The 16766-nt window shown below is 45.3% G+C and overlaps 1 protein-coding gene across 1 annotated transcript in view; it reads left to right on the plus strand.

Annotated features, from left to right (window-relative positions):
- Nucleotides 1-298: 298 nt before the first annotated feature.
- Nucleotides 299-16766, plus strand: part of USP24 (ubiquitin specific peptidase 24) — a 140153-nt gene continuing 123685 nt past the window's right edge. Inside the window, 1 exon segment of the mRNA XM_049775466.1 lies at nt 299-651. Coding sequence (XP_049631423.1) covers nt 301-651 — 351 coding nt within the window. The 5' untranslated portion in view covers nt 299-300.

Genomic DNA, 16766 nt, shown 5'->3' on the forward strand with positions numbered 1-16766 from the left:
GGCGGCGGAGGCGAGGCGAGGCGAGGCGAGGCGCGGCGAGGAGGAGGCCAACATGGCGGCGCGCAGGCCCGGCCCGGGCGGCCGCCGCCGTCGCGCCTGAGACGCCTCAGCAGCGCCCCTTCGGCTCAGCTTCGGCTCGGTCCCCACCCACCCGCCCACCCGCTCACCCGCCCTGGCCCGGCGGCTGCGGACGCGGCTGCAGCGCCTCGCGGGGGCCCCGTCAGGCCCCGAAGCCGCCGCCGCCAAAGCCGCCGCCGCCTCCGCGCGCCGCGCGGCCCGCCTGAGGGAGGCCCGGCCGCCATGGAGTCGGAGGAGGAGCAGCACATGACCACGCTGCTGTGCATGGGCTTCTCGGACCCGGCCACCATCCGCAAGGCGCTGCGCCTGGCCAAGAACGACATCAACGAGGCCGTGGCGCTGCTCACCAACGAGCGGCCCGGCCTGGACTACGGCGGCTACGAGCCCATGGACAGCGGCGGGGGGCCCGGCGGGGGGCCCCGGGGCGACGGCGGGGGCGACGGCGGCGGCGGCGGGGGCGGGGGCTCGGGCTCGTCCCGCGGCGGGAGCGGCGGCGGCGGAGGTGGAGGAGGCGGCGGAGGTGGCGGCGGCTTCGACCCCCCGCCCGCCTACCACGAGGTGGTGGACGCCGAGGTGAGCCCGAGTGAGGGGACACGCCCCTCCCGCCGAGGGTTCTCTTTAGGGGGGACCCCCCCCTTATACGACACAAGGGGAGAGAGAAAAAGGAACCCTGGCTGTGCGAGGGGGCGACCGGCTCAAGGCACGGAAGGGGGGAGCCCTTGGGGGTGTTTAGGGACCCGGGGGGAAGGCCCCCAATTTTAGGTGGAGGAGGAGGAGGAGGTGGTGGTGGTGACGGTGGAGACCTCTCAAGACACAATTTAAAGGTTTCTGGGGTACCCAGCAGAGATTGGCTGTGACCCCGAGTCCAGGGCTGGTTGGTCCCCAACTCCAGGTGGAGGAGTGGAGGTGGTGGTGTGGTGAAGGTAGAGACCTCTCGGACGCAGTTAAGGGTTTGTGGGGGTACCTGGTGGGCATCCCAGCAGAGATGGCTGTGACCCCGTGTTTGAAGGAAAGGAAGCATGGCATCATGGCATGGCATGCTGGAGGAGACCCCAGGTTCCAGGACGCGTGTGACCCCAGGTTTGAAGGAAGTAAGCATAGCGTGGCATGGCATGCCATGCTGGAGGGTTTGGGGATCCCCCCAAGATCAGGGAAGAGGCACTAGGTAGGGCCTGCCTGGCTCAAAGGAAACGTTGCTGAAGGACCTGGTAGGAGCCTGGAATGACATGTGCGGGGGAGGGACTGGCGAGGAGGAGGAGAAAGAGGAGGCGGAGGAGGAGGAGGAAGAGGAGGAGGTCTGGAGTTGGGAGTCCAGGTGTGTTGTGGAACGGTGAAGGGTAGAAATGACCATAGATCAAGTGTGGGTAGAGGTCGAGGGGATACTGGTCAGAAATTTAGAGGACACCCTTCCTCTTCTCTCCCTAGGGCAGGGAAAGGGGACTGGAGTCCTCCTCCCATGGGTGCCAGGCAGAGAGGGTTGAGGCACACAGGGTGGAGATCCTGGGGAGTGGCTAGAAGAGAGGGGCATGTATGTAGGCAGGCCCAGGACTTAGATCAGAGATAGGCAGCCTGGGTGGAGAGCGTTGGCCATGTTTAGATTGGGGTGAGAGTGGGGAAGACAGGGAAGAAAACAGACTTTTAATTGCAATTAGGAAAAATCCACCAGAGGCAACAGTGCTGGTGAACATAATTGCTTTGCAGAAAAATGGCAGCTCAGGGCAGGACTTTGAGGTAGAGTCCCTGGAGAGTGTATTGCCATGGCCACCTTGAGCTGCCTGTCACCAGTACTAGCTCTCAGGAGTGGGTTTATGTTTTCAGATAGTTGGGGAGGGGGAAGTGTTCTTCTTGAGGCTCCTTAGCCTCCTGAAAGAGTTTCTTCTAAACAACAGGGAGAGCCCATTCATTTAATGCTTTTGCAAGGGTTGCTCAAGCTGAAATACCTTGGGGAAAGGTTTTCTCACAAGATTGCATGTGCACACTTGATGGGGTTCCCCAGTTATTCAGCTGTCTCAGTGGCCATTGTACAGAAATAAAGACGGTTGTTCCTCATCTGGGAATCAATTCCCATACTATTAAGTAACTTAAAGCACTAAGAAATGAGCTTCTCTTTGTAAGTCCCCATCACTCCTCTTCTTGTTCTTGCCAATTTTGACCCACTTTCGAAATCCAGAAGAAAACCCTGCCTTTTTTTTTCTTTAAGGCTTAGCGTAGCTCCTCCCGAACTCCGCAAAGCTGTCTCTGTATCCTCATTTGTGAGCATGTTTTTATACATTTTTCCTCTTGTCACACCTTTTAATTTCAAATTTAAATTTGAAAATCAAATTTAATTGTAGTATGTGGTGGACCTGCTTTTTTGAAGAGGGGCCCCAGTTCCTACAATGCTGCAGAGCTTACTCATGTATCTTTGCTTAAGGCAGTCTATGCGGTGCCCAGCACTGAACCTGGATAGGATGCTTGCAAGGCAGGCGCCTCCAACCCTGTGTTATCTCTCTCACCAATACTTTGAATATAACCGATACTGTCTATAAATAAAGACTTGGGGCGACTTCTTGTCGTGCTCAACAGATAGAGTTTGCTTCCAGGTAAAATCCAGAGAAGCTATCTATCCTCTTGAACAGTGCCAGATTTCCAACTCCCCCTGACCTGTGGATTTGGCGTTGTAAATACTGATGAGAACTGGAGAGAGGCTGGTGACCCAGGCTGCTTTGCTGAAGGATGCAGCTAGGCAGAAATGCAAGCAAATGCTTTCTTAGTATACTGGATCCTGATGGGGATTTTTAACCCGGTTTTTGCGTCTGTAGCTTTTTAGATCTTGTGTGACCTCTGTGCAGCTTACCGAGGGGTGGGAAACGGACTTTTGGTCTTGCGATCTAGGGAAAGATGCTGACGGTAATGAGCACCTTTAGTGTCAGGCAATGTATTAGGTGCCTTTCTACCACTTATTTTGTGCTCCTGGAGATCTTTAGGGACACCCCAGTTTGAGGTATTTGGGAAGAATTTGAACCTGCAGTCAGAGTGCTTTTCACTGTGGGAGACTCAGGGTTTTATTTCATTTCAAATGAAGGAACTCAGGTGTGAATTCATTTTCAAATACAAAGGGCAAAGATGACGAGGGAAGACACACAGCACATCCTCCGGCTCCTGTACAAGCTAGGGAGTGATGTTGGCAGCCAGTGAGCCAGGGCAGCAGGAGTTACCCCTGGAATTGAATAATATGCCAAAGGAAAGAAAAGGCGAACATATCTAGTCTAGAAAACTTTAGGAATTAATTAGTTCTGCCTTCTTATTTTAAATGTGGCCTTGCATTGGCAGTGGGGGAAGTGGCATGTCCCCACAGCATCAGTTATGGAAGAGATGGGACTAGAATTCAGGCCTCATTGCAAGCCTGATGCCCTTCCTCACAGCCAGCTGCCTGCCTTTCAGGGGGAAGAAGGGCCAGATGCAGGAGCAGGGGAAAGAGATGACTGGGCATGGCATGGGCCAGGTGAAGTTCATTAGCTCTTTTGTAATTTAACTGTTATTTCTTAAAGATGATGAAAATGGACTCTGTTGCATAATAAAATTTCAGTTTCAGTATCTTGAAAACGTTTGAGAAGATAGAGAAGAAAACCTAACTGTCAGAGAAGAAAAAAAAAGTCTTGATGTTTAATTTTCTGTTTGCCATTTGGGGGCAGGCACGATCCTCTCTCTCACTCAGTGCAAGGTGCTGCTGCTTTCCGTGCTCTGGGCTTGGACCAGAGCTGAGTGTTCACACTAGTGGATCTCAAGGCCAGGCCTCTCTGGTTTCACCAGAGGTAACTTCCCAAGGTCATGGAGCTGGCTAGGGAAATCAGTTTGGTAACTTGGGCTCCTGTGCTTATTAGGGTTTGTGATGAGATTTGAAAAATAAAAACAGTTAATGGCTGGTTAGTAGAGCCAAGAGAATGCAAAATAAGACTCAGTGATCTAGCAGCACACCTAACACTGCAAAAAGCAATCCTTTTAACAGCCAGTTCAGGTCAGATATTGCTTGGCTGTTGCTAGAACGCCGGATGTAGAGTGCATACATGTGTAATTCTTGGTTCTGGCTCTGGAAGGAACTTTGGGACATTATTCCATTTTGATTTTTGAATAGCATCACTTTAAAACCTTTCTGTGGCCAGTGAGTCTGTTCTATTATTAAAGAGAGTGAGATCTCACAGCTGCTCTAAATAACTTATCCAGATGTTTGACACTCCACCTCAGTGTTCACCACTGTTCCTTAAATGGTTAATATAAACACCCCTGCCTGACACTGAGAACATGCCTGGTTTATGCCTACTAGAGAGCTGGGAGCATTGGTCTCAGCCTTCGGGACTGTGCTCAGGGCTCCGCAGCCACCAGCCAGGCACTGTTCTGAGTGTTGTTTAAAACCTAAAGCTGGGGCCATAGTGATAGCACATCAGTAGGACATTTGCCTTGCACGTGGCTGACCTGAGATGGACCTCTTCGATTCCTGGCATTCCATATGGTTCCCCCAGCCTGCCAGTGATGATTTCTGAGCTCAGAGCCAGGAGTAACCTGAGTGCCACCGGGTGTGGCCCAAAAACCCAGTCAATCAATCAAAATAAAACCTAAAGGGTAGTAAAGTGTAGCTGGTTCTCTTCGGTCTCTTTGCTTTTAGAAAATATAAAGGAGGACTTTGGGGGATGGGATCAAGGATATTTCAGATACCTTTCCTAGCTATTTAGTTTTATAATAATTACTCTTTCAAGTAACATTTATACTTTTTTTTTTTTTTTTTTTGGTTTTTGGGCCACACCCGTTTGACGCTCAGGGGTTACTCCTGGCTATGCACTCAGAAATCGCCCCTGGCTTGGGGGGACCATATGGGACGCCGGGGGATCGAACCGCGGTCCTTCCTTGGCTAGCGCTTGCAAGGCAGACACCTTACCTCCAGCGCCACCTACCCGGCCCCTCAAGTAACATTTATTACTGTGATTTAACCAATATTATAAACTTGTTTTATAAAACTTGGTTTTGTTTTGGGGCCATACCTGACAATGCAGTGGTTACTCCTGCTTCAGCCCGGGTAGTTACTCCTAGCAGTGCTTAGGAGATGCTATGGGATGCTGGACACTGAACCCCAGTAGGTCATGTGCAAGGCAAACACCCCGGCAGCTGTACTCTTTGCTCCATCCTGTTGTGTTCCTTTTTTAAAAAAGATTGTGGTTTGAAGAATGGAATCAAGAACCTCACGCAAGGCAAGTACTCTATCACTGAGCTACATACATCCCTGGCTCTTGTCCTGTCTTTTTGGTGCATGTTTTTTTACTCTTGGGCCACACCTGCCAATGTTCAAAGGTTATTCCTGGTTCTGTGTTTAGGAATTACTCCTGGCAGGCTCAGGGAATCAGACCCAGGCTGGCCATGTGCAAGTCAAGCACCCTCCCTGCTGTACTGTTTCTGCAGCCCCTTGTTCCAATTTTAATGGTCCCTGTTACTATTTTCTTCTGGAGATATATTGTCAGATGTCACTGCATTTTATTTATTCATTTATTTTAAAAGCCGCACAGCTGGTCCTCCTATCCTACCTATAAAGTATATAAAAATAAGAATCATAGGATCAGGGAGGCTCAAGTTGTATGCCTGGAATGTTCAAGACCGTGAGCTTGACTTTTGGTGGCCTCAGGGTCACTCCCTGTAGTTTTCAGAAGACCTGTGGTGCTCAGATGGAGCCCTGGGGCCTCCATTGGGCCCTCAGGAGCTGAGGGAGTGCCTAGGTGTGTCAGTGAGTATGTCATTATAGAGACGTCAGAGAAAGCAGTAGTGATAGTTTTATATGCTGTTATATTACATTATATATTATATTACATTCATTTATCCCATTTATTATATATTATTCAGCTTTATATGTGGTTGGCTTAAAACTTGAAACCAATTACAGCACTTAGAAATGCAGTGGTTTATAATGTTCTAACAAATTGAGAATAGTATTTCAATTTTAATGCAATTCAAATAGCAGACATTTAGTATGCCCTGTGCATTTATTTTTTGCTTCTGCACACAAATAGAATGTTTGTGTTTGAGTTACGAATGTGAAAATGAAAGATTTTCACTTTAGAAAAATGTAAATGCTATTTTTCGTCTCTGGTGTTCGATTTTCCAGGAAGTTATTTTTTTATACACTTAAGATTGAGCCATTTCAAAATACATTTAATGTTTAAACATTGAGTTGTTGAATGCAATTGTGTTTTGACTTTCAAAATTCATCATTAGTAATTTTAGATTATATTAGTACCTGAATGTGAGTCCTCAGTTTTAATGTTAGGTTTCCTCTTCTCAGTGGCCAGTGAGAGGGTTTTGTTAATGGGCATACATCTGTGGATGGTGAGAAGCCACAGAAAGCTGCTGTCAGTGTTGAGAGGACAGGGAAGCCTGAAAGGCAGCCCCAGCTCCAGCTGATTCCTTTATTCCTGTGGGGAGAGAGGAAAGAATTTTAAGGGCCTCATCTCCCTGTTGGAAACAACTCACTGAAGACTTGGTTCTAGAATGCTTTGTTTAAGCAAGTTTAGGAATGTGCTTTATATATAACTATATCTATATCTATATATCTATATCTATATCTATATGTATATATAAAGCAAGGTTTTCGTTTTAACAAGAGAGGAAGTGATAGAGGAAGAAGAACGAAAGTGACAGAGAAAAGCAAGTTGGGAGCTTGGGGAGGTCACCCTCAGTGGGCCAAGCAGGTTCACGCTGGCACCTTCTGTCCAATGCCAGGATGCCAGGCTACTCGTAGAGGGCTGCCCAGAAGCGGGTTTCCTTCTCGCCAGGAAATGTTTTTTTCCCTGCACCTTCCTTTTTGGGAGTTTCAGTTTCTTTTGGGTTATGTTTTTCTCTTGATTGGGAATTTTTTATTATTCACTTTCTAAAATGCTTTTCATCATAATTGATTAAAAACTTTTTGGTTAAGTACCTAAGTAGGCCTCATTGCTGTTTATTGTTGATAATCTCTGTGGTGAGTTTGGGCACAGTATTTAATAGCCATTTTGCTTTTATGTTTCTGAGTCACATCATCCAGCAGTTAGAAAGCTGCCTTCCAATACCAGTTGCCTCCTTCCTCCCTTCTCCCCTCTTCTGCTCCTGTCCTTCCTTCTGTTTGACACTGCATATTATGTGTGAGTGAAGTAGAATGTCCTTGTCCTAAAGATTAACTTTAGACAGGGCAATGGAACATACAGGTATAGACTTTCTTGTTCCAACAAGAGCTAGCACAATAAAAGAAAACTTATTTTTGAGACCGCAAATGGCACTTCCGCCTATCACTTATCATTTAATTGAGATTCCTTATGTTTACTGTATATCTAGCCTGTCTTTTCTAACCATGCATGTCTCTTGGGTCTTTGTATTATGGCCTGTCTTGTTTACATCCCTTTCTCATTATTACTTTTACTGAACCCTTAAATGGCATTTTGTTTGTTTGGTTTGGTTTTGTGCCACACCTGGCAGCATTTCGGTGTTATTTATTTATTTATTTTGGTTTTTGGGTCACACCCAGCAGCGCTCAAGGGTTACTCCTGGCTCTACACTCAGAAATCGCTCCTGGCAGGCTCAGGGGACCATATGGGACTCCAGGATTTGAACCACCATCCTTCTGCATGCAAGGCAAACGCCTTACCTCCATGCTATCTTGCCAGCTCCGACTATTTGAAAATTTTTAAGGAAATTTTTTATTTTCTTTAGGTCAGTGTGCATATATGTGTGTGTGCTTTATTTCCTGTAGTTCAGTGTTTGCGCGTACGTGCGTGTGTGCTTGTGTGTGTGTGTGTGCGTGTGTGTGTGTGTGTGTGTGTGTGTGTGTGTGTGTGTGTGTGTGTGTGTAGGAGTGAGGTCACAGCAGCCTGTGCTTGGAGCTCACTCCTAGCTCTATGCCCAGGGATCATTCCTTTTTTTGGAGGGTGTGTTTTAGGCCACACCCAGCAACTCTCAGGAGTTACTCCTAGCTATGCAGTCAGAAATTGCTCCTGGTTTGGGGGACCATATGGGAAACTGGGGAATCGAACCACAGTCCAACCTAGGTCAGCTGCGTGCAAGGCAAACATCCTACCTCTGTGCCACCACTCCGGCCCCACATTCCTGAAGCCTTAGGGACCATGTGGGGTGTAAGTGATTGAAGCTAGTTTGGACATGTGCAAGACAAGTGATTTCCCCACTGTACTATCAGGTACCTCATTTTGCATTTCTGATCCCCAGCACCTCAGCCCAGCAGAAGTGAGCCTTGATGAGCACAGCCATGTGTGACCCCAAAACAACTCCCCCCCCCAAAAAAAAAAAAACCCACCTCAAAACAGACATTAAATGCAGAACATCAGAGCAACAAAACTACTGATAGTGCGAAACTATGTGCTAACTAGTCATTCGCTGAGGTGGCTTTTATGGTTCAGTTTGTGCCAAACACTGAGGAAGTCCCGGGAATAGTGTTGAACCCATTACCCCACAATCCTTCCTCTGCTCTATCGATCGGGTGGCTGGCTCCCTTGTGCTCTGTGCCTAATAAATTGTAATGTTTGAATGAAGAAATTAGTGACTTCGGTGAATTGTGGGTTGAATAGAAAGGTGCTTACATCTATCAAAAGCATTTAAACAGTGCCTTAAGAATTTTCTGTGATGTTATTTTATCTATAGTGGTGCCCACTACCAGGAAACCAAGTGATACTTTTTCCCAAGTGACAATTCCTTAGTGCCATGGAATGTACAGAATGTGTGCTTCTTTGCTTGCGGTATGTTTAATATTAATAGGTTGGTGATTTTCTCATTTTTTAAATGGTGTTAATTTAATTATTTCAATTAAACATCAGTTTCAAAGAATAAAAGTTTTTTTTTTTCCCCCTTTTTGGGCCACAACCAGTGACGCTCAAGGGTTACTCCTGGTTATGTACTCAGACATCGCTCCTGGCTTGGGGGACTATATGGGACACTGGGGGATTGAACTAAGGTCAGTTCTAGGTTAGCCTGTGCAAGGCAAATGCCCTACCACTTGTGCCCCCTCTCTGGCCCTTGCTTTTGTTTTTGTTTTTTTGGACCACTCAGCAGCTCTTAGGGGTTACTACTGGCTTTGTGCTCAGAAATCACTACTGGCAGGCTCAGGGACCATATGAGCTCGAACCCAGGTCTGTCCTGGGTTGGCTGCATGCAAAGCAAATACCCTAACACTGTGCTATCACTCTGGCCTTGAGAATGAAAGTTTTTCTTAGAAAAGAATTTGCTATAAAAAGTGGTCATACTTTAGACTAAAAATCTCATGATGGTTGATCATATATATATGTATAGATATCTTTGGAAACTAGGAGGCTATTGGTTTTAGAAATACATGTAATAGTTGAAATAGTAATTCTGTAAATGAAAATTCTGCCAGGGCTATCATTAATACTTTTCATGGGAGAGTCTCCTTTGCAGTGCCTGGGACTGTGGCCACCCCTGGCATACTTTGCCTGCCAGTTAGGTGAATAGGCCCTATTATTTGGAACCACCAGGGCCACACATGGCAGTGCTGGGAGGGTGTATACAGAGCCTGGGACTGAACTTAGGGACTGTCTCTAATCCTTTGAACTTTTTCCCCAGCCCTATTCTTTTTGTTGTGGTAGTGGTGGTCAGTTTTATGTAGAGGGGACTGTGTTTGCTAGAGTTAATACTTTGATATTTGTTTGTTTTGAGCCACACCGAGTGACGTTCAGGGGTTACTCCTGGCTATGCACTCTGAAATCACTTCTGGCTTGGGGGACCATATGGGACACTAGGGATCGAATCCAGGTCCGTCCTTAGTAGCCGAGTGCAATGCAAACACCCTACCACTTTGCTATCACTCTGGCCCCTAGAGTTAATACTTTTTAGAAAATGTTACTAGCTTTTATTTTGTGAGATTTCCTTTCTATGACGTCTGCTTTAATTTTAAGTAGTTTGGTGAGTTATGGTAGTAGGAACGGGTTCACTGATAACAAGGTGTTTTCATACTTGTTTTCAGCAAGTACCTAATTGTCATTGAGTAACCACTACTCAACATGCTAGAAAAAAATAATAGTTGAGATATAAGAGGTGTTATATGTATAGGTATATTGATGTCTGGAGAAATGGAGAGCAAGAACTGCTTGCTTGCATTTCCTTCATTTGAGTTTTTTATGGTTGGAGGATAAATCATTGCAGGAAATGGACCTCGAGCATTTGGGAAGGCATTTCTAGCAGTGCTTGGCTGGGGGCTCCAGGTCCTTTCCAAATACATTCAGCCTGATGGTGCAGGTCTGATCATGTCAGTGCAGTGTTTAGGTCAGGTGGTGCTTGGTGGGGTAGGGTAGGGTGGGGTGGGGGTGTTTGCTAGGGAGATGCACTGCCAGGACTTGAATCTGAATCTGGCATGTGCCAGGCAGGTGCTCTAGCTCTGAGCCACAGCTCTGACTTCCTGTCAGACATTTCTAAGGAGGATCAATGATCAGAATCAGTGCATAGTTGCCTTAAGTCAGGACTTTTTAAACTTTTTCACTTGTTACCCCTTTCTGTCTAAAGAAATTTTACACACACACACACACACACACACAGAAAATGGATTTATAAATCGAGTATTTTGGTGCTAGAGATTACATATTTAGTTTTACTTATTTTGGTTTTGTGCTTCGGGCTGTGCTTAGGTCTTTGTGCTCAGGAATCACTCCCAGTGGGCTCAGAGCACCATATATGGGGTCCCCAATATCTAACCTGGTTGAATGAGTGCAAAGCAAGCACCTTACCCCACTGTACTCTCTCTCCAGCTCCCGGATATAAATTGATTTAAAAAATTTTCAACCCCTTTGCCGGAGAGATAGCATGGAGGTAAAGCATTTGCCTTGCATGCAGAAGGTCGGTGGTTCAAATCCCGACATCCCATATGGTCCCCCAAGCCTGCCAGGAGCGATTTCTGAGCATAGAGCCAGGAGTAATCCCTGAGTGCTGCCAGGTGTGACCCAAAGACCAAGGGAAAAAAAAAATCACTTCTTACCAAAAAAAAAAAAAAGTTTCAACCCCCACATTCAGTTTAAGGTCGTGATCCACAGCTTAAGAAGCTGAGCCTACTAAGGTCATTGTTATCATAATATGGGAGCACCTCAGAATGGTGAGTGCAGTTAGAGAAATAACTACACTGAGAACTATCATAACAATGTCAACAAGAGGGGGAATTAGAAAGCCTATCTTGAATATAGGCGGGGGTGGTAGGGAAGGAGGGAGATGGGGGTATTGGTGTGGGAATGTTGCACTGGTGAAGGGGAGTGTTCTTTTTATGGCTGAAACCCAACTATGATCATGTTTGTAATCATGGTGTTTAAATAAAGATATTATTTTTTAAAAAATGGGAGCAAAATAGCATTATTGTCAATAATGATGTTTTGGGCCCACCCAGCGGCACTCAGGTTCCTCCTGGCTCTGCACTCAGAAATCGCTTCTGGTAGGCTCGGGGGACCATATGGGATGCCAGGGCTCCAACCCAGTTCTGTCCTGGGTCTGCACCATGCAAGGCAAACACCCTACCACTGTGCTATTGCTCCAGGCTCTCTAGGTATATTTTGTAGGAGCCAGAGAGAGCTCAAGTGGCTAGACTTGGTCTCAAGTCCACATGGTCTCACGGATACCACCCAACACAACCCAACTGCTGGCTGGGCCTATTCTAGGCACTGGAGTACCAGGACTTCCAATGCCAGAGCTTTTAGCTCTACTGGAAAGAGCCCCTTACAACAGCCCCTGCTTGTAAGGCCTTTCTCTCCCCCTCTTCTTCCAAAAAAGGGGTGTATTTTTAGCCACTCCCTTGTCTGATATTAGGAAGTCCTTCACTGCAGGTCATCTTTAATATATCCTTCCTGTAAATGTCTGTGCTAATCACCGCCATTTCCTCGCTTACAAATTTGGACTTGAAGGGTCAAAATGGACATTGGATTCATTTTTTTTCACCCTCAAGAGGTATTTATCTCTAATGTATCTTGCTTTCTCACTCATCGTCTTTAAATGTCAGCAGTTATGAGTAATTTTCTAAAAGGTTGTCAAGATTGAGGAGGGGACTGTTGAGCAGAAAATGATGACTTGTAAGGTTCTGCATGCCTGTTTCTTTGGCGTCCTGTGTGCCTGTGGAGTTCTAGCAAGCTCTGCCTGGTCTGTCCACTGCTGCACGTCATCCTAATCAGATCCCTTGTTGCTGACAGACTGAACTGTACCAGGACTGTATTTTGCGGGGAGAGTGGGCTGTATGTACCAAATACAGTGCTTGCCACACACATCAGCTGGTTTGTGGTATATAGACATTTGTAGGTTTGAAGTGAAATATTTTGATAGATTGCTTGGGAAAGTGTTAATAGGCTAAAAACAACATTTGTCTTAGATCAGGGGTCTCAAACTCAATTTACCTGTGGCCGCAGGAGGCAAAGTCGGGGTGAGCCTTGAACATTGGGGGGTGTGACCCAAACAACTAAAACAAAACAAAACAAAAAAAGATTCCTCTAGGGCAGGGCCACAACATGTTGTACGGAGGGCCATTTGCGGCTCGTGGGCCGCAAGTTTGAGACCCCTGTCTTAGATGATTTATTTTAATGAGCTTAAAAAATAAAGCATGTGTATATTGATGAACTCTTAAGGATACCTTGAAAATTCAGCCTTAAACTAGCCAACGATTTCTCACTCGTTGCCTCCTTTTCTTGGTCTCTTGCCTGGCATATCTTTCTTGTCCCTCTTTCCCCTTCTTTTGTCATAATCCATGAGCATTAACCTATCACACCAAGGTCTGAGCTAAAGTCCAGTGGGTCAGGGCATCCCAACCAGGAGTGATTCTTGAGTGAGGGAAGAACCAGGAGTAACTCCTGAGCATTGTTGGGTGTGACCCAAAAAAATCTATTGCATAATTTTTTGTGACATTAATTTGATTCTGCACTTGATCTTTTTTCTGAAGAGTGAGTTCACCACAAGTTCTGGGTTGGCAGAGATATGTCCTCCAATTTCTGTTAGCCAGTCCCATGAGATTCCAGATGCAAACCTGACCACAAGCACAGCTAAGTGTAACTGACAGTTTGGTGCTAGAGCTTGATCTCCCCAGTGTCATTTGCTGGCCAGAGGCATTACATTAAGTCTTTGAAGATGCCTCTAGGTTCAGTGTTATGAAGGATTCCCTATCTGTGCTTTCCTCCATATATGTAATTTATGGATTCAGGTTCTGATATACTTTGAATTGGCTTTTGTGCATGATGTGAGAATTGTGCATTACTGTAACTACCACTTGCTGAATGGCTCCTACTTGTTTAAAAAAAAAGCTACTTTTAAAATTTTGAATTGCAAACTTTTACTCTGGCCTAACACGGGTTCTATTGTATTTGAATCATTTATTGATTCTTCATCCAGACTGAATTGCAGCTCATGAGATTGTATTTCCCATTTCCATTTGGAAAGACTTTTTCCTTCATGCCATGGATCAGTCTGTTAAAGTTCAATCTGGCCTAAAATAACCCAGCATATGGCTTCCAGGAAATAGAAATTTTAGTAGTCTTATTTCTATCATGGCACTCACCTACTTTACAGTTTGTAGAGAAGACTTTTGTTGTTGTTGTTTTTGGACCACACCGGTGGTGCTCAAGGGTTACTCTTGGCTCTGTACTCAGAAATCACTCCTAGTAGGTTCGGGTGACCATGTGGGATGCCAGGGATCAAACCCAGGTCGGCTACAATTAAAGACAAATGGCCGGCCACTGTGCTATTGTTCTAAGCCCAGAATTTTTTTTTTGAACCATTTGCTGATGTCTTTCTAATAAACACCATTTAGGTCACCTGCATTCACTGTGAACGTAGATCTTCCGTCCTACTCCCTTTGCTTCAGATGATGAAGTTAGCCATTTTTTCTTTATCTCAAAGAAAAAAACACATTGAAGAAAGGAACATAATGTTTGCCAAAATACACTTGTTTTAGTTAGCTTTCACTGGTACTGTTTGTCAGTCAGCTTTTCTGTAGTGTTAGTTGAGCTCAGTATTAGTAAAGAGTTTCTTTGTAGAGATTGTCATTTCTGAAGAGGAAAGTGAAAACAGTATAAAATAAAGCAGCAAAGTGGAGCTGGGACACATGTATTGCAGGAGGCCTAGGTTCAGTCCCTGACACTGCATGGTCACCAGACACTGCTAGATGTGATCTAACTGAGAAGGAAAATCCAAAACAAAGAATACAGGAAACTGAATTGCAGTGGATTTTTGTTGATTTCAGACTGTCCTATTTTCTTTTGTTTTTCCCACTTTTCACTATAATAATGATTGATGATGTTACTCCTAATCATACTCAGTTTATTTTGAATCAAAACTACTGAGACACTTTTCATATCTTCTCCCACACACCCCCATTATTTAAAAAGGTCAGAAACAGTAGTGTGGGAACATTTGTTCAACACTGAACAAATAATTCTTGACTGCCCTTGGCACTGCCCCAGCCCTATTTGCTAAAACACACAAGCCCTGCTCTGAAGGAGGTGGAGACCTGAGGTAGTGGTTCCAAGAGGCGGATAGCCAGTCCCACATGAGGACACCCTGGGCTACTTTCCTAAATAGCTTGCCTTGGGCTGTCTCCTCCGATTCTGTCTGAGCTGGGAGCATTGGGCAGGATTATTTACTCAAGTATTCTTAAGTATTATAAAGTTGTATTAGGAACAGGTATACATCTAGTGAGTACACATCACAGTGAGTGTGATTTGATTTGTATACTAGATGTCTTTTTCTCAAGTCTTTATCTTGAGCAATTTCCCACCTACACAGCAGTTGAAAGAATAGTACAGCCAACACTTTTGCATGTTCTTTACCTTGATTCAACATTTGTAAATGTTTTGTCATTTTTTGCTTTATATCTCCTGTCTCAAATAACATACATACTCATGTACTTTTTTTCTCCCTGTGAAAGTTAAGCTGTAGATATTGCATTTGACTCTTCTTCGTCTTTTTTTTCCTTTCTGGTTTTTGAGCCATACCCAGTGGTGTTCCAGATTTATTCCTGGCTCTGCTCACAGGAGACCCTAAGAGATATGAGATGCCTGGGGTTGGACTGGGGTTAGATGCGTGGAAGGCCCTACCTCCGGAGCTATCACTCCAGGCTCGGACTCCTTATTAATTCCATATACATTTCCAAAGAACAGAGACATTCCCCTCCAGTCCTGCAGTGTCATCATCTCACCAAAGGAATTCAACAGTAATAATTTTCTGTTTAGTTCATATTTACTTTGCCCATATGCACCGAAAAGAGTCAGTTAGAAACAAAAATAATCAGAAAAGGTTTCATTACATTTGATTATGTCCCTTTACGATAGATTCTACAGTAGCCTTTTGATACTTGAAAATTACTTTTATATAGTGAAACAAAATAGTTTTATTAAAAGGAACTCGGGGGGGGGGGGCGGGCGGTGGTGCTAGAGGTAAGGTGCCTGCCCTGCCTGCGCTAGCCTTGGACTGACCACGGTTCGATCCCCTGGCATCCCATATGATCCCCCAAGCCAGGAGCAACTTCTGAGCCCATAGCCAGGAGTAACCACTGAGCGTCACCAGGTGTGGCCCAAAAACCAAAAAAAAAAGGAACTCAGGGGCCGAAGAGATATGGAGGTAGGGCGTTTGCCTTGCATGCAGAAGGACAGTGGTTTGAATTCCATCAACCCACATGGTCCCCTGAGCCTTCCAGGAGCGATTTCTGAGCGTAGAGCCAAGAGTAACACCTGAGCGCTGCCGAATATGACCCCAAAACCAAAAAAAAAAAAAATTTTTTTTTTAAATAAAAGAGAAATGTGAGGGAAGAGAAAGATATACATGTTTAAGAAGCACAGTCTTTTACAGAGTGGATTCATACTGGGATATGCTCATAACCTACTTCTGGCTCTTTGCTCAAAGAGTCATTACTAGGAATGCTCAGGAGAAAGCATTGGTACCAGTGATTGTACCGGGTTAGATGTGTGCAAAGTCAAGTATCTTACCGCTCTCCTCTCTTATCTCTCTGGTCTGGATCCTTTTTTTTTTTTTTTTTTTTAAGCAATCTAGTGATTTGTTGTGTCCTTAAACTAGTTCATAATTGAATCACTTAAAATATACAAGGAATTTTTTAAATTATTTTCTTATAGGTAAAGAAAACTAAACCAATATTACATATTTGGGTACATAATTTGCTCCCCCTTAATGACAGAATACTTTCAGGTTTCTGTCCTTTCTGACCTTTTATAGAATTATGGCCCTTTAGCTAATCTGTTCTCCACCTCTGGCACTGTCTGGTTTCACAGCTGGAGAGGCCCTGCAGTCACCTAGTGGGTAAAGAGATGCTGTGCACATCCCCTATTGCACAGGGCAGCTCCTCCACAAAGGATTCCCCAGTGTGAAATTGCAGCAGTGCAACATTGGAGGGGGGGGGGCAGGAGTGGAGGTTGGGGTGGGAAGGGGGAGCGTCTGTGCTCTCTGTGCTCAGTAAGTCTTGTTCTCTCCCCCTACACACCACAGCTCCTTGCCTTTCCCTTTCATTCTCTTGCTTTCACATCCCACTTCTTTGCTTCGATTCTTGTTGTTAAGCCGAATGAAACATTTAATAGCTACTGAGGGATTAAAGTGAGTTAGAACACTTGTCTAAAAGGAACACTGAGAATCTCTATAAGAGAGAAGAACACAAAAGTGCCTTCAGAGGCGTTTTGATTCCTACGAGTAAAAATTCGTGCAAAATA

The sequence above is a fragment of the Suncus etruscus genome, chromosome 6, assembly GCF_024139225.1.
Source record: "Suncus etruscus isolate mSunEtr1 chromosome 6, mSunEtr1.pri.cur, whole genome shotgun sequence".
NCBI classification, from domain to species: Eukaryota; Metazoa; Chordata; class Mammalia; order Eulipotyphla; family Soricidae; genus Suncus; species Suncus etruscus.